We start from the raw sequence: 18,247 nt of genomic DNA, 5'->3' as shown, positions 1-18,247 counted from the left end.
TCTCTCTCTCTCTCTCTCTCTCTGACCTTCCATCCATTGTATTTCTCACACTCCATCTCTCATTCCATCTCTTCCTCCCCATCAGGTCATCTTCGTGTTGAGATACAGGGGCCCTCAGAGGTGAACATCGAAGAAGGGTCGAAACTGAGCCTAAACTGCGTGGTGACATCAACATTAGGGGCAGCGGCTGTGGTCTACTGGTTTCATGATAGTCGACTACTTGACTATGGTGGCCCTAGAGGGGGTGTCAAACTGAAGGTAACGAAAAAGAGATTGGATTGCTGACCATCTTAGACTAGTTTTAGACTACTTCGGGATTACAATGGTGATAGAGATTGTTAGACTATGCTAGGAGAAACGGTAGGATAGGTGACTTTTTATACTGTTGTTAGATTTACCTTTTAAGACCTTTTAAAAACGTTTTCAGAATACGAAGTTTAGGAGAAGGAAAGTTTAGGCAGTCGACTCATAGCCAAGAGTATATACAGAGGGGATGTCGAGTTATGGTAGGAAAAAATCTCGATAATCGTCTTTCTTTACTGCATATATTAAACCATTTGAAGCTGCCAGTGTATGAAAGAAAACAGATCTAGCACTCGATCATTTAGGATGCTTTAGAATGTTCTTAGATCATCAAGGCATGAAGGAAGAATTGGATAGTCATCTTGCAGATTACCATGATGCTAGAGGGGGTGGTAAACTGAAGCTAAGATACAAATTTTGGATAATTAGACTTTTAAGACTTTATCTGGATCTTTTTTAAAGTAGCCTTAAATGGGAGATTATACGTAGATTCTCAAAACGAGGAAGAGTATTGATTTGAAAATCGACCCAAAAAATTATGGATTTAGAAATTATCTTGCTGACATTCCACGGCAGTCTTTCTTTTCTAGTGATCCCAGTTCTACTCAGTCCTACATTTGTGACTTAATACTAGCTGGTATGGATTTATTCATACCAAGTCAACAGTTCAGTAAAAGATCGAACTCTCCAAAGTGGTTTTATAGCAACTGTGCCAGAGCAACAGCCCAAAAGTACTCTTACTTAAAGTAAAAAACATCTGCATCACTGTCAGTTTAAACTTGCAAGTAACCATGCAAAATCTGTAATAAATCTCGCTAAATCTAACTCTTCAAAATCAAGCATCAAAACTACTTAACAACCCTAATGACAATAGAATATTCTGGTCAGCTCTCGATTCTTTCAATAGTAACTTTAACAAGTCATCATCCATTCCCCCCATCAAATCTTCAGATGGCAACATTACAAATGACCTGCGTGGGAAAGCAGATATTTTTGCCAGTACGTTTGCCAGAAATTCTACCATCGAGGATGCCAGCCAGAACGTCCCAGTACTAGAACTTGACTTCCCCGAAATTATTCCACTTTAAATACAGACAAGATACGTAAAATCCATCCTAGACAATTTACCTACCAACAAAGCTCCAGGCCCAGATGGAATTCCTCCAACTGTTTTGAAAAAGTGTTCCCCAGAACTTGCCTGTGTTCTAGCTAAATTATTCAGACTATGCATACGTACTTCTTCATTCCCTAATTCATGGAAAGAAACCAATATCCACCCAATTCCAAAGAAAGGAAGTTCCTCTGACCCCTCTGATTACAGACTAATAGCTGTCACATCTTCTCTTGGTAAAGTATTTGAAAATATAATTAATAAGCACATTGTTAAACATCTTTAATCCAACAACTTAACTAGTGATAGACAATATGGTTTTCGCCACGAGAGATCCCCCATTGACATAATCTCCTGACTCATACCATCCATCAATCAATCGACTTACATGGAGAAACTCATGCAGTAGCCCTTGATACCTCTAAAGCTTTTGACAGAGTATGGCACCGTTCCCAGCTGTCCAAACTCCCTTGCTATGGACTAATGTCCTTTGTTCCTCTGCTTTCTTCATATCTCAGTGACAGAAAAGTAAAAGTAGATGATACGTATTCCAATTTCCACTCAATTAACGCTGGCGTGCTACAGGGATCAGTTCTGGCGCCAACCCTGTTCCTGGTTCATAATAATGATCTCTTATCTGTCACCCACAATCCCATCCATTCATATGCAGATGACTCAACACTTCATAGTTCATTCACATTCAGACACCCATTTACAAAGTCTAATATCTCTACCTCTAAACTCAGCACAGCCATCTCCATTAATCAAGACTTATCTACGATCGATGAATGGGGACAAAACAACCTTGTTTCATTTAATGCTAGTAAAACCAAATGTATACAACTTACTAATAGACAGATATTGCCAGATTCGTATATTACGTTCAATGCTACTAATATTCCCATCTCCAGAAGTATTGTAATTCTTGGCGTCTCACTTAACAATGCCCTCAGCAGGACCTCTTTTGTCAGATCACTTGCTAAAACCGCCTAAAAGGAACTTTGATTATTGTACAGAGTCCGTAACTTCTTCACTGACGAGCAGTTAGCTATAATTTGTAGGGGTCATGTGTGCTCTCAGCTTGAATATTGCTCACCCTTGTGGAATGGATGTGGAGAGGTTGCATTAAAACAACTAGACAAAGCTGTTGGACTTATTAATAACCCTGCCATTATAAATAAACTTCCTCCCCTACAAGTAAGAAGGAATGTTGCCTCCCTTGCATTATTTTACAGATATATTTATGGCAAATGCTCAGACGAAGTTGCATTCATTGTGCCACCTCCCCATGCCTTCCCTTGTACTACACGGGCATCAGATAGCGCTCATGACTGAAACTTCACTCAGCCATACTGCAGAACTTCTGCCTATCAGAATTCTTTCATTCCCGAACTGCATCTCTCTGGAACTCACTTCCCCAGAGTTGTTCCCTCTAAACTTCAACCTACAGCTGTTCAAGTCTAACTGTTACAGATATTTTATGGATGGAGGACACCAGTAATCTGGTGTATGGATTTTTTTTTTTTCATATGTTTTTCCTTCCTCTGTTCTGTTATTAAAAAAAAAAAGGTATTTAGGAAAGAAGAAAAGTAGGATACCCCGTCGATGACTTTATTATCGTATTGTAGACTTCCAAGTTGTAAGAAATACGGTTTAGGTTATCGACTTAGAAAATAACACGGTCCTCGAGGGAGTTAATAGGAGAGGGATAGTGGGTTTATGAAAGAGAGGGAGAGAGAGAGAGAGAGAGAGAGAGAGAGAGAGACTAAACCTCCTCCTTTCTATTCCCTCAGATCGACCAAGAGCGAGGGATAACAGCTGCCAGACTGGAAGTGGAAAATGTGGGAATGGACGATGGTGGAATGTACTCTTGTGTTCCAGCCGGCTCACATCCAGCTTCCATCAGGGTCCACGTTCATATGGGTGAGGCGGGAGAGAAGATGGAGGGAATGATGAGGGAGGCAGGGAGAGAGAGAGAAGAAAGATAGGTAGAGGGAAGGGAGGGGCAGGAAAAGGATGGTTTGTGATGGAAAAGGAGAATGGTTGTTGCCTGAAAGAAGCAAGGCGACTCATGAGGGAAAGAGAGAGACGAATAAAGGAGTGAGACATGAGGGAAGAAAAGCGAGGAGAGGCAATGAATTGAGCGATGGAGAGGATGGGCAGGGAAAGATAATTATTGGTGGAAGACGTGGATATGGATGACGCTGATACGTACTCTTGTGTTCTACCCAACTCACATCCATCACTCATTCAGAGTTCGCATATAATGAAATGAAAAAAGTCAGTTCGCATTTATGTCCTTGATTCTTGGTACGGTATCAGCTCACTCTCCAACCCCGACCACTTCAGCATCCGAATCGCAGTTTCACATCTGTCTACTATGTTCCATTCCAATGTCCATGAATCAGCGATCAAAAAAGAGGCAAGAGAGGCCGGTGGAATTTCGTAGCTGTCTATACATACCGGTATGGTGTGGAAAGTTATCGGAATGTTGAGTGAAAGTGCAAGTGGAAGTTGTATATGTGAGCGAGAAAATCTGTTTGTCATAACTGGAACGTGGAGGGCGTGCGAACATATGAAGTTTAAAATGTCTGTCTTCGGGAGGGACTGAATTAAATTTCGGAGAACCAGCCCAACCTCAGAAAGCTTCGCAAGTAACTTACAACACAATAGTTGCCCCATTCAAACGGCAAATTTTAATTCTTTATTCTTGGTGTCAATGTACCATTTTTTCTGAGCTTTGGATAAATCACCCGTATTATCATGTCCTGTGAATGATTTGTGTACTTCATTAAATCCCACCGTAATAAACAATTAAGGTGAATAGACTTAGGTTTTCTAGGTCGTGAAACATATGTTTGTGTTTCATTCTTGCTATCATTTTTATCACCCTGTGATATGTGCTCTGAAGTTCCTTAATATCGCCATTATAATTAGAGGGACACTCAGTGGAGTGCATCTCCCCGACAAGGGCAACGTAATTTCCAAACCACTCTTCATAATGGGTTAGGTTTTCTCATCACAGATGAGAGTTTCACAAAAAAAATATTTTCCGGATCCAGAATCTGTAATAAGATCCTGATCGGTCGTAAAAGTTAATCGATTGTTCCCTGGCACATGGACTATCTACCCACCAAATTAGGCCTAAATCTCCCTTTTAGTTTTTGAGTAATCCCGCTAACAAGCAAACTAACATATAAACAAGCCAACAAACAGGGGTGAAAACATAATCTCCTTGTCGGAGAGAATAAGATGAATGAATGAAGAGAAGTACTGCAGGAAAGTGTTCCCTGAAAGAGAGTAAGAAGACTGCAGGAGGAAGAAAAAAAGAAAATACAAGTGAGAAGTGAAAGGGATAACATGATGGAATGAGTGAGTGAAACGACCTGTGAGAGAGAGGAAGAAAACTGTGACTGGATGAGAAGAGGAATGGAGGATGTTGAGAGACGGGGAAAAAGAAAAAAAGAATTATATAATTATGGAGGAGAGGACAGAGGTAAAAGGACTTGTAAGAGAGATTCTGAAAAGAGTGGATCAGTAGCTGGGAAGAAGTCTCGTGAAATGTAGAGAGAATGTATGAAACACTTCGGATGATGGTCAAGAATATAAGATTGGGTGATAAAGGAAGTACCAGAGGGGTGAAGTTATAAAATGACAATGTTGGTGGGGGTAAGAAAGTCAGCAGATAGAGAGAACATTTTAAGAAATTGCTGGATACTGAGAACGAGAGAGGCGCACCTATAATGGTTGGGGAATGACTGAGACAAGAGACTGAGGCAAAAGGGAAAGAAAGAGATCAGTAGAATGGAAGCAGTTGAAGCAGTGTACAAATTCAGAATGGGAAAACCCCAGGAATTAATGGAATGTGTGGCGAAACGTTGAAATACGAGAGAGAGAGAGAGAGAGAGAGAGAGAGAGAGAGAGAGAGAGAGAGAGAGAGAGAGAGAGAGAGAGAGAGAGAGAGAGACAGACAGACAGACAGACAGACAGACAGTTAGACAGACAGACTGACTGACTGACTGATTTGTAACTGAGAAGAAAATAGCCAAAAGAGATGTGACATGAAAAAATGTGCAGTCACCTTTGTTTCTTATAACACTGCTGGACCTTCGTGAACGGACTCGTATTTATGCCGAGTCAGATAAAAAAATATAACAGAGTGAAAAGAGACAGCGAATAGGAGTGTATGAACAGATGAGCACTGGGAGAACTTTAGGCCTGAGGCTAATTCTGCTCAGTGGCCTTTTAAACCACATACACAGCCATCCATATTTACATACATAGATGCATACATGCATAAATTTCATACTGTTGCATTAATGTAATAGAAATACAGTGTTTCCAGAAGTCTATATAACCAATGGCAGTAGATTTTTATTGCTTTATTGTGCCCATTAATTCCTTGACCTTTTCTGATGTTGTTTTGTTAGTAGGTAGTTGTTTATTTTGTTTATGCGTTTATTTACTAATGCGGTACCTTTAAAGGCTTTAGACCTGAGACATTAGCCCCTTAAACCTCTATGTAAATCCTCTCCTGTGTGTGAGAGTGAGACGGTTGGAAGAAGGAGGAGGGAGAGACCGAGAACGAGGTGGGGGGAAAAAGTGCTGGAGTATGTAAAGAAGGGTGGCGTTTCAAAAGATAACGGATAGATAGATAAGAGAGAGATTGACAACAGATCGACAGATGGAGAAATAAAGAGACTGGTGCATACTGAAAATTAGTGATAGATAATTGAATAGATAAATAGGTGGACAGACAGGGACAGGAGTCACGGAACAGAATCTAACCGTTGACACATGTTCTCTTCTTCCACAGGTAAACAAGAGGCAGCCATACAACAGATTGGAGTAAATGACACTTCCAGCAGTCCACATCTCCTTCCTCTTCCTTACCTCCTCCCTTCTTTCGTGTTTCTCTCCCTTCTCCCTACCTTACCTACCTTCTCATATGCCCTCCCATCCTCCCTACCCTTTCTCATATCTCTCCCTTTAGTCCTTTCCTCTCTTCTCCCTGCCTTACCATGTCCTTCACACATCTTCCAACACACATCCTTTGTTTTCTTTGACAGGCCAATTACTTGTTTGTCCGTCTTCTGTTTTTCCTCTCTCTGTTTCTCGATGTCACATTTTCAGTGTTTCATAAGCTTGGAGCTTTCGCTTTTATATCACTTCTCCTCATTTCCTCTTATCTGTCTCCTTCGTTTACTGTCTACTGTTATTTCAGCTTTCTCTATCACATGCCATTCTCTCACTTTCACTGCAGTCAAGCTTTTTAGTGTTCTGCACCTCTGCTACTCATATTTTCTCTACGTCATTACCGCGGTCACCTCACACGTCTCTTCCATTTACTTTCAGCATCTGTCCACGTTATATCGAGGGAGGAATCGACGAGGGGAAGGTTAACAGACATAGCAAAAAGTTGTATAAAGCAATATTTTTACACCTTCACCTTATTAATCACTAAACATTATTTTCTGAATGCATATCTGCCAATGTAAATAATAATGAGAATAAAGACGAACCACTGAACGTGAGATTATGTTTCCTTTACCACGTACCTTTCAAGAGTGTCCCAAATATCTCTTTAAAAGTAAGTTGGGAAGAAAAGAAGGCACACTCTTCTGGTCGTCGAAATAGTTCCTCTTCCCATTTTCCTTTAATACGAAGAAACCCGTGGCGAGCTAAATCAAGTAGTGCTAACGCCTGAGTAAAATTTGTAAGACGAAGAAATAAAGGAAAAGAGACAGAGACGTAAGGAAACTAAACCAAGTTGTTGTTGTTGATCAACCCCGGTCTGTCTGGCCGGCAGACCCACCAGTGACAGAGAAGCAACCGCCTCTGCACCAATATGGAAAGCACTGCCTGTCAAATAAATAAATAAATAAAACATAAAGAAGGAGACGGTGAGAGGCGATAAAGATGCAGTCAAAAGGATAAATTCACAGCTCTGCTACTTTGCCGTTTTAGTTAGCTTACGATAACACCCGGAAATAAAGGATTAATGAAGGTTATAGCTTTTGCCAAAGTCCCCGAAAGGAGGATGACCAGGAATCTGAGGGGAACATGAGTTCGTCAGTGGAGTGTCCCTGGCGAAAACTGGGAGTCGGAGGAGGAACGGAAAATTAAGAAAAGATTTAAAAACTGTGTAAGTACATGATATCGTTAAGGAAAGGTACGGTATACCATGTAATAAGAACTCCTATGGAGTCTAAGAAGCAACAGAATAATACTGACAATATATAGAAAGGGAGGCAATTATACAGAAATAAGGCACAATTTAATAAAGATTCCACTAGGCAACTGAAGAGAAATTTTCACTTTCATTCTTGTGCCTGTTTTTTTTTTTTTTTTTTTCACTGTTCCGATGAATACAGCATACAAACAGTCATGATCATCATCATCATCATCATCGTCAAAATCACGATTATTACCTAACATTTTACCTAAACGTTACATACAGACTCCATAGAATAGGAAAGGTGTAATTAGAAAAACTGGAAATACGGGAGGAAGGACGAAAGTGAAAGACAAGGAGTGAAGAACAAGGAGCAATGGAAAGGAAATAGCCAGGACAAAGAGAGGAGAGAGAGAGAGAGAGAGAGAGAGAGAGAGAGAGAGAGAGAGAGACAGAGACAGAGACAGAGACAGAGACAGAGACAGAGACAGAGAGAGAGAGAGAGAGAGAGAGAGAGAGAGAGAGAGAGAGAGAGAGAGAGAGAGAGAGGGGAAGGGATGGTAAAAATGTAACATGAGAAATACATAGCTAAGATAATGGAACTGCGAAGCCTCTTATGCGACCTGTAGTACAATCACTGATCGCCATTTATATTTATTCTGATTGAGCCAGTTCCCGCTGACACTGGAGACTTAGTGATATTTATTCCTAAGCGATTTATTTTTCATATCACAACTCATTAATCTCATATCTCATTCCATTTCTACTCTTCGCATAGCATATTCTGTAGCATTTTTTTCCCAAGATGTTTTATTTTCAGATAGGCTATACCATATTAATGAATTAGTTCTCTGGTGTCGTTCTGCTGGAGACATATTGCATACTAGAGTTTGTTCACACTACCTTGGCGTTGATTTTCACCTTCATGAAGCTTATTTTCCGCAGCCAAATTCAAGAACATTACTTTGGCTCTAACTTTTTTTGTGTAGTTTAAGGTAAATGGATGTGCATCTTGTCTACTGCGTCTGTCTGTGTGTTGTTTATGAATTTCCAAAAGCAGTGAAAGTATAATATAAAGCGAGTGTCAGCACATTTAGTAAGCATATTTACAGAATCTGAAGTTCAAAAGACACAAGAAAGTATTATCGAATTTTCATGTCGTAAAAGTCTGTTTGATCTACAACTCTAAAAGGAAATGGAAAGATTTAATCATGACAACGCTTGATTTAATAAACGGAGCGCCATTTCTGTACGATAAATATTTCTCTTTGTGTGTGTACTAGATTTGACGTAGGCTGGCGTTTCCTTGGAGAGAGAGAGAGAGAGAGAGAGAGAGAGAGAGAGGGGGGGGAGAAGGGGGCAGACTTATAAAAAAAAAAAAAAAGTACCTCGCTCCGGCCCGTTGTGTAAGGTTGTGATGAAGGAAGTCATATGACTGCCACTCCCGAAGCCACTCACACTTACAGCATAATTTCCATACACTCAGGGAGAAAAATGAAGACGCATAGCATTGGAAATAAACTCAGTTAGATGAATTTTATCTGCACACCATCATCATCATCATCCGGACCTCCTTTCCCACCCAAGTCAGGGTGAGGAGTAGCAATTTCCAGACAGCACAAACTTGCCCAATCCAAATAGGTCACACTTCCATTCACTCATCATTCAAGTCTCCGGAATCCTGGCTCCACCGAATACGCCAAAAACATTCACCACATTCTGCAGCTTCACACATCGTATCCGACTGAGTCAATCCGGACGCTGCCATGCTCACAAGGGGTACCAAAATCCCTGATCACGCACTTCTCACAAAATTCATCCAGCCAGCTCGATCTCTTGTCAGTTCCCTAGGCACACCGACTTCCAATCCACTCTTCCTCACACATTCATCCACCATATCTCTCCACCTTCTCCTTGGCCTACCTCGCCTCCTCCTCCCTTCAAAATCGCTCAGGTATACCTTTTTTACCACTATTGTTATCCATTCTTTCCACATGACCATACCATCTCAGGACACTTTCTTCGATTCTGGTGTCCACCGACTTCCTCGTCCCGCATCTTCCACGAATCACATTATTTCGTATCCTATCCACCCTCTGTACCCCACATACATTCCTCAGCAATCCCATCTTCACTGCTCTTACTCTTGACTTTTCATTTTCATGCCACACCATAGTCTCACACCCATATGTTGGAATCATCAGTAACACTCCCTCATGTAAGCCTCGTGCAGCTGCAACACTCAAGCCTCTGTTTCTTATCAAGGCCTTCATTGGACCAGCTACTTTTCTTCCTTGTGTCACTCTACTTTCAACTTCTTTTGCACATTTTCCTCTCGTTTCTGTCATTGTACCCAAGTATTTGAACTCTCTCACAAATTCCAGTCTCTCTCCATCCTCTGTGACATCACATTGGAAGTCACCTACTCTCTCAGTAACCATCACTTTATTCTTCTCTACATTTACTCTCAAGGCACGACGCTCATATACACCAGCAAAACTCCGTACTAGCCTACCAAGTTCTTGTCCGGTACTTGCAAGCAGTACTTCATCATCAGCATACAACAAATTTGAGATATTCCATCCATCACCATTCATTATCAGCGCCATCCCACTCTCCACTACTCGTGTTTTTACTTCTCATTACCCCATCCATATATATACTGAACAACCATGGGGACATCACACAAGCTTGTAGCACACCCACACCGATCGTGAACCACTCACATAGATGCCGATTAACCCTTACACATGATTCGCTACTCTTGACAGCACCTAACAGCTTACCAACTACACCATACATGCGCAAAACTTTCCACAATCCCTATCTGTCTACTTTGTCGTATGCTTTTTTCAGATCCATGAATGCCATAAACACCTGATGGTCCTTCTCACAAGCCTTCTCTGCTACCTGTCTCACTGCAAATACTTGATCCACACATCCTTTGCCACCCCTAAAGCCACTCTGTTCATCACTCACTAGGACTTCTGATATCTCTCTTACTTTCTCTGTGATAATTCTTCCATATACTTTCCCTACCACACTCAATAAACTTATGCACACCGTACCTTCATAAATATATACTGCAAGCACATGGCAGTAAAATCATCATCATCATCATCATCATCATCATCATCATCTTTGTTCGAATTCCCGGGTTCAAAGATGCTGTGAGGTAGGATACAGAAACACAGAAGGAGATAACAGAATAAGCAGGTGAAGCATCGACATGATCTTCATCCCATCTCCAATTGCCTGCTAAGAAAAAGAAAAGTACAGTCCAGCAGTAAGTAGAAAAGAAAATAAACATGACTTCATGCGGTTACAGAAAAACTCGACGTATTTTATATTTTTTCCCTAAGTTTGAACATTTCATTTTTCATATTTCTTCGCTTGTTTTCTTTGTCTTGGGGAGTATCATCTGCGATCGAGGGTTTCCGTATATGTATGTCAGCAAAATGTTTCGCTGTACCCTGATTCCGTTTTGATCAACTTGGCATATATATTGCGTGTGAGTGTGTTTTAAAATAATGGTACTGTACTGCTTTGATATAGATCGATCAAAGGACAAGGTTAAAGGTCAAGACTAAACTTTATGGTGCGTCATCAGCTCTGTCATGAATACCTAATCCAATTTTAATCAAACTTTGCACGTGCACTGTCTATGGATATGGGAATAAGCGATGTAATTTTGGTAGAGATTATTTGTTGAGCAAGTTCATTGATCTATAGGTCTGAATGTAGCGTCAGGACACGGGATTATCTTATGAATGAATTATTTGATCTGAATCACAATGACAGTTTTCTCAAAGTATTTTTTTACTGGTTATGTAGCAGTGTCTGGAAACTGTCCCATCATTTTTTGCCAGTTTATAATGTGTTTGTAGTATTGCCCGCCTTTTAAATCTGTGATCATCTGGTGTTGAGAAAAAACCCTTCAGTTAGGTTAAGTTAGGTTAGATTCTCTCTCTCTCTCTCTCTCTCTCTCTCTCTCTCTCTCTCTCTCTCTCTCTCATTTACTGCCTATCGCCTACTTAAGGACCTCTAATGTGGATAATCAGGGCCATTAATCACAAAGAGGAGGGGCTGGCTGATCTCAAGGCCCTCTCAGACAGCAGGAGAGATGTTCGTTACCTGAATACTGATAGCTGGGACCTGGCTGTCTTATCGTAGCCAGTGTATTTTGCGGCTGTCAGATGGGTTTCTTCAGGTGAGGAATGGCCTTTCTAATTCTAAGGATAAAATCACTTTCTTTCCAGAGAATTGCTGGCGTATGCTTAAAGTCCAAAGTGGAATCCAAACCCCTTATTTTCAACGATAATTTCTGAAACAAGAGACTCAGATGGCGTGTGTCTGGCCTTCCTATACTGTGGCTGATTGAACTCTAATGTGGAATATAGGCAGACCCTACTTAACAACTGCATGAAACTGGGTTTTGCATTCCACTTGGCGATTTAAGGTTTAAGCATACGGCCTTTACTAACACATTTTTCTCCTCGTTTTCTTATGCACTTATCGGCTCTTGTATATTGTAAATACAAACTATGGTGATAACTAAAGTGGTATAGAGAACATATAAGTGACTTTTATGGTGGCTAATGCAAAACAAATCACTGAGGAAGAGGTGTTACGAGGTGTCCCGTATGCCATCTTGACTGTGGCGCTTGGAACTAGTGTATTGGCTCCGGACTTCTCTGTTACTACTTATCTCCACTCCCTCCTGCCAATCTATGCCATCTTCCCTCATGTATTTCCCCCACTAAATGTGCATGGTGTGTGTGTGTGTGTGTGTGTGTGTGTGTGTGTGTGTGTGTGTTCCAGATATGCAAATGCAGATAATGGTTTTGCGTCCATTTTTTTTTTTTTTTTTACGTATTCAGTAGAGAGAATTTTTTTCTAAGCATTTTTCGATAACGGCCATCTTAACTGCTATATTCATGCTAAGGACAGAAAATTTTAAGCAGTTTATTAATTCCATCTCATCTTCCAGTGGTAAAATAAAGTTCTAAAAGCGTTTCTTGGACATGATTAATTTTCGTATGTTAATTTATTTGCCACAGAAGGACAATTATACTTCTGGTAACAGTGTCCTCTCGTTGTGTAAAAGTTAAATGAACAGATTTTGAATTGGACTCTCTGTTATCTTGTTTTTGTTTTTCTCTTGGAGAGAGCAATCTTGCGGGCTATGGCCATAGGTTCTTTCTTCCTTGCATTAAAAAAAACAAAAATAAAAATAAACTTGGGAGACACAGGGGAGCTGAGAATGTCATACTTTCAAACAGTCTGACGAATATCTCACTTCGAATAAGATAAGGAGACGAGGGAAACAAGCGAGTATAATTAACAAGGAAAGGTGGCTTTGGAGCGTATGTTTTGCTGTGTAATTTCTTCTACACGTTATGCCTCAGTATTCTCTGCTGAACTAATAAAGTAAAGTCACTGATGGGAATAACAAAGTAATAAAAAGGGATGTGCAGAATAAATCGCTGAGGAAAAGGTGATACAAAGCTTCTTATAACACTTGGCAGGTGGCTCTTCGACACGCAACCATCGAGTTACAGGTCAGATTCGTAATTCACAGTTTTATAGTAATAGAAAAGCAACCGACGAAAGATCGACTAGGTTGATGATTACCGATTGTACGACCGTCATTAAGGTAGAATTTTTCATCTAATATTCCCTAGAAAGTGGCTAGCCTCTCCATCACGATGTTACCAACTTTTTCTTTCAGTAACTTTACCCAAACCCGTCCTCCTTCATCCTGCGCTCCGTTAACATTGATCTGCCGTTCCTGACCAGAGAACCTTCCCTTCCTCACTGTGAATTCACCCTTCCTCGCCTTTCCCTTGCCGTCCTACACTCCCTGCACCCTACCAACTCCCTGTCCTCCCACCCATCCTGCATCTTGCTACTCCCTACCACCCTACACCTTACCAACCGCTGCCACCTTACGCCTGAATAACCCCCAACCACCTTGCACCTTGCCAAAGCCCTGCCACTCTGCACCTTGCCAACCCGTTTCTAATGCCACATTTATCCATTTCCCGCGAAGCTCCCGGTAATGGAAGTTCTAATGAAATCTGCATTTTATAATTTTCGACAATCCTCGTTCAGCCTATATATCATCTAGAAATATTAAGTGGTCTAGTGGTTAGAACGCACCAGACTGAGTCGCCCAAGAGGTAACAATACAGTCGAGGAAAGTAGGTTGGTGTGATATACCCTTAAATGTGCTGGACTGTGGCATCATAGTCTCTGCTCCCTACACCTTGGATACATACAATAGGGGTGCTGTTAAAAGTACTCTAAGGTGGACTGGTAATGGGGAGAGAGAAGAGTGAGAGATTGATCACGACAGTGTACGTGAGTGAGGTGCAGGAGGATGGGGGGCGGGGGCGCCCAGGGATGCGATAAAGGGTTGTATATGAATGGGGCGGTGGGAGTTGAAGGGAGGGCACCCTAACGTCGAAAACATGATGGTATAGAAGCATCTATTGATTTCACTTTTTCTTGGCCTAGAACTGCCATCTCTTCATCTAAAATGCCAAACTGCAGCAGGAAGTTAACAGTAGAATATGATACTAATCAAAAGAAATTCTGCGGAAAAAACGCAGAATTGTAGTATTGTCTTTTTCAGCCACTGAGCTACGTGCAATAAGCTGCAGAAGTAGGTAAATCTGGGTCATGGTATAATGAATGAAATTAATATCTCCCGTTCCTCAGCACACCCCATTCACCCAGCCTTTACTGCACACCTAAGCTATTTCAGTGGGACTAACGAGCTTCCTGCCACAGCTCACCGCTCTGCTCGGGTCAATAGTGAAAGTGTAGATCGTATTCGTGGAGGAGGTGGTGATGACACTACTGCTGAGAGTGTTGGTGGTGATAATGGTGGTGGTGACAGTGATGATAGTGGTGATATTGACAGCAGTGGTGTTGGTGAAAGTAATGATGGTAGTAATGGTGATGGTGGTAGTGATGGTGATGGTGGTAGTGGTGATGACAGTGAGTAGTGGTGGTGATAGTGAGTAGTGGTGGTGACAGTGAGTAGTGGTGGTGACAGTGAGTAGTGGTGGTGATGGTGATGGTGACAGTGACAGTGGTGTTGGTAACGGCGATGGTGATATTGATGGCCACAGGAGCTGATGACAGATGGCATTATTGGGTGCAATGTGGTTGATTCTTCCTACCTGCAGACGATTTTACTCAACCAAGGAAAGGTTTCTCGCACTGAAGGGGTTTGTTAATGCTATATTTAACTACGTCAGTCCAAAAAAAGTTGATCCAAAGCTGAGCAGAATCGTTTATAGACATCAAGAATAAAATAAACCATCCATCATCGAACAGAAGGAGTTAAGGATGGCAAGTGGAATGGACTAAAGCTGTATCTTTCCTCGACTTTGTTATTAATTCTTTGACAGTGAGGAGAGGAAATATAAGCAGGAAATTTAAGTAGCATGGGAAGCTTCGTTGTATCTCTTCCTGAGCGATTTATTTTGCATCTTAGACAATATATCAACGTTTTCTTGTATCCTTTTTTTATGTCGTTACAGTATCGGCGTAGTTTTCATTATTGGTGTACAAGGGGATACTGAAGGGCAATGCGTAGACTGGGTTACTAAGGGAAGGTGACATGAAATCTCCAAAACCAGAATCCAGTAATCTTTGGTGATTAATCTGATTCGTTGAATTGTTAAGGCAGCCAGACGATGTTCTCTCTCTCTCTCTCTCTCTCTCTCTCTCTCTCTCTCTCTCTCTCTCTCTCTCTCTCTCTCAGGTGAACAACCTTGCCAGCATCTAGACTTTCGATTTCTTCTTTGCATAAGTTTAACAACAGCCTAAAACTTTGCGTCAATCGGCAGAGAAAGATACCAAGCCTCTTACTGCTTCAGAATATCAGCCAGTGGAGAAAAGCAGTAAGTAGAAAAGATGAAGTATTTGCCATATTTAAGTGAATCATCCTTGGGTAAAGAGACACACCAAGACTCTCACAGCTTAGCAGTGTTGGCAAGCAGAAGTAACAAGCAGATGAGGTGAAATGTAAGACCATCTTCATCCTAGTACCAAGCCTCTCTCAGCCTCGCATATTAGCCAGCAGAGGAAGGTGACACTGAGATGAGTTGAAATACTAGGCTAGTAACAGGAAATGACGAGTGGAAGAGGTGAAATGTTAAGTGAAATTTTGTTCCTGAATGTTCATTGCCGAGATGAGGTGGGTGGTATAATAAGCATGCAAATGATGCCCAGAGGGTTACCTGGCATTTGGGGCAGGTTAAAAGGCAGCATCTCTCGGAAACCTAATTGTTGCTGACGTGTGTGTGTGTGTGTGTGTGTGTGTGTGTGTGTGTGTGTGTGTGTGTGTGTGTGTGTGTGTGTGTGTTTTACCTTCCTTTAGCCCTACTTTTACAAATCAAAAAAAGAATGATGTGTAGAATAATACATTAATAGAATTTTTCCATGCCAGATCATGGGATATAACTGACTAATGTTGTGTCTCATACCATCATTCATGTTCGGAATTTACTTTACTTATTTATTTATTTATTTATATTTTGCTAGCTCTGTGCCTTAATAAAAACTTTCTTGTTGATAGTGACGAAATGTGTCTGTTCCCCTCCTCTCGTATCATTTTCATGTTTTTAAAAAGTGGGTTGATTGTAGCTTTTTTCATCTTCGTCTGTTTATATTTGGCACGTAGGCGTCAGAGATGTATAAAAGCTGTTCAGTGCGAGAACATGATACTATTTCTTTTTTCTTTACTTTTTCTTTCTTTTAAAATATTGGTTGAATGTATCTTTATGTATCAACATCAGTGGAATGTTACTCCTCTCAGTTCATATGTTGCTTTCTTGCTTTATTTATTTATTTATTTATTCATTTATTTTTGTTGCTACTGTCACACGAGGTCACTCATCCTGTTGGTAGCCTTTTGTAGTGTTAGTCTTGAAAATTACCTCAGTCAATGTGTGCGTCTAATATTTCCCTTTTTCCTACTTCATGGACCTGCAAATGACGGAAGGTAATTTATTAGAATTACTAAATTTAATCAGTGAAAGTAAAATGCTGAGACCGGCCATTTTAATTTTCAGGTGCAACAACGGAACCGACTAAGAATTAAGTGGAAGACGACAAGGTACAATAATCATTTTTTTTTTATTCAGGTTATATTTTAGGTATAAACAGACTGGAGTAAAGAGGCACTTGCCAAAGACTTGGTGGTCAGCAAAGACCTATGAAAATGTAGTTTATAATGACAATACTAAATACTTTTCACAGATAACACATTTTAGGAAATTCTGCTGGCCTTGAGTAATTCCATAGAGGTGACATGTAGTGGCAGGATGTGTCGTTGCTGAATATGAACGAAATTACTTTGACGTCCGTTTGTCAAGACAGCCCCTGCAGGATGAGGCGTCAGGCAACAGACGAAGAGAGAGAGAGAGAGAGAGAGAGAGAGAGAGAGAGAGGAGAGATGGTCAGACTAGACATGTAGCCCGGCAGTACTCGAGGTCATTGGTTAGAAAATTACGTTCCATATTATTGAGCAAGCTGTTTTAGGTGTAGATTAATTCATTATAATACATGCATCTGTAACATGAAGTAATTCCCTCGACTGACAATGAAAACAATCTAAAGTTTCATCACAAACGTCATTCATTAGAGCTTGACAAAGACAAAGCAAATTAAGAGAGATGACTCGTATGTAATCAGTCGTTTGATGATTAAATAACTCAGTGGAATGAAGCAGGAGGAGAGGGGGATGTCAGGCAACAGACAGGAGAAAGAAAATGGAGAGAAGTGGAATGTGAAAGGAAAGACTAATTAAAGAAAGGAGAGACGAGAACAGGTACGTGAAGAGAAATACAGCAGAGGAGAAAGGTTGATAAAAGGAAGTTGGTAAAAGAGTGAAGAAAGAAGATAGAAGATAGTTAGGACAAAAAGAATATTTAGGGAAAAGTATGTAAGTGTTAATTAAGAGGGGGGAGGAGAGTAAACAAGAAAAGAAAATATACATAACACTGAAGATTGTTTGCTTTCCCTTAGGCCTGCAGGATGGTCCCCTCTTAGCTACAGTACACCCTCCCAAATAAGCATCTGCCCCTTTATGGTACGATGATTGTGAAAATTTGCGAGTTCTGCAGACACATATGAATCTATAAATCTGGCGCCTCAAAATAATATACCACCCAGTATGTGATCTATCTATCTATCTATCTATATATTGCGATTCGAGTTCTAATAATTACCAAAGATATTTTCACTTATGATCACAGGATCCCCCATTATCACAATGCTTCGTCCATGTTTCAGAATGATTCGTGCCGCTAGAGGGTCGATACTGTTTTGGGCGGGTGTACAGTGTAAGACACAATTCTGTTCCTGCTTTTGTCCGATGCATAATTACAACTGACGAAACATAATGGAAGGCTTGCCACACCCACACTGTCGCAGGTGGCAGAGGTCAGCAGTCACGCTGAACCACTGTTAACATTTCGTGGCAGAGTCACTGGAGAAACTGGAAAGTTTCCTCAAACACCAGTACCAACTGTTCCGATCATGTCAGGAAGCGAGTACAGTAATGTTCTTCACGGCATGTTTTCACCAAATTTCAGAAACAGAGTTGTTTCTTATACTGTACACTCGCACCAGGAAGTATC

The 18,247-nt window shown here is 40.8% G+C and overlaps 1 protein-coding gene across 1 annotated transcript in view; it reads left to right on the top strand.

Moving 5' to 3' along the window:
- LOC145405343 (zwei Ig domain protein zig-8-like) overlaps nucleotides 1–10,763 on the top strand; it is a 60,001-nt gene extending 49,238 nt beyond the window's left edge. The window contains exons 6-9 of the mRNA XM_080276754.1: nucleotides 86–258; nucleotides 3,208–3,337; nucleotides 6,231–6,281; nucleotides 10,690–10,763. Of these exons, the coding sequence (XP_080132880.1) occupies nucleotides 86–258; nucleotides 3,208–3,337; nucleotides 6,231–6,281; nucleotides 10,690–10,763 (428 nt within the window). The remainder of the gene's footprint in view (nucleotides 1–85; nucleotides 259–3,207; nucleotides 3,338–6,230; nucleotides 6,282–10,689) is intronic.
- The last annotated feature ends 7,484 nt before the right edge of the window (nucleotides 10,764–18,247 follow it).

The sequence above is a fragment of the Coenobita brevimanus genome, chromosome 66 (assembly GCF_032717465.1).
Source record: "Coenobita brevimanus isolate Jiangsu-jjx chromosome 66, ASM3271746v2, whole genome shotgun sequence".
Lineage (NCBI taxonomy): Eukaryota > Metazoa > Arthropoda > Malacostraca > Decapoda > Coenobitidae > Coenobita > Coenobita brevimanus.
The sequence above is the reverse complement of the archived record's forward strand: the minus strand, read 5'-3'. Positions and strand labels throughout refer to the sequence as shown.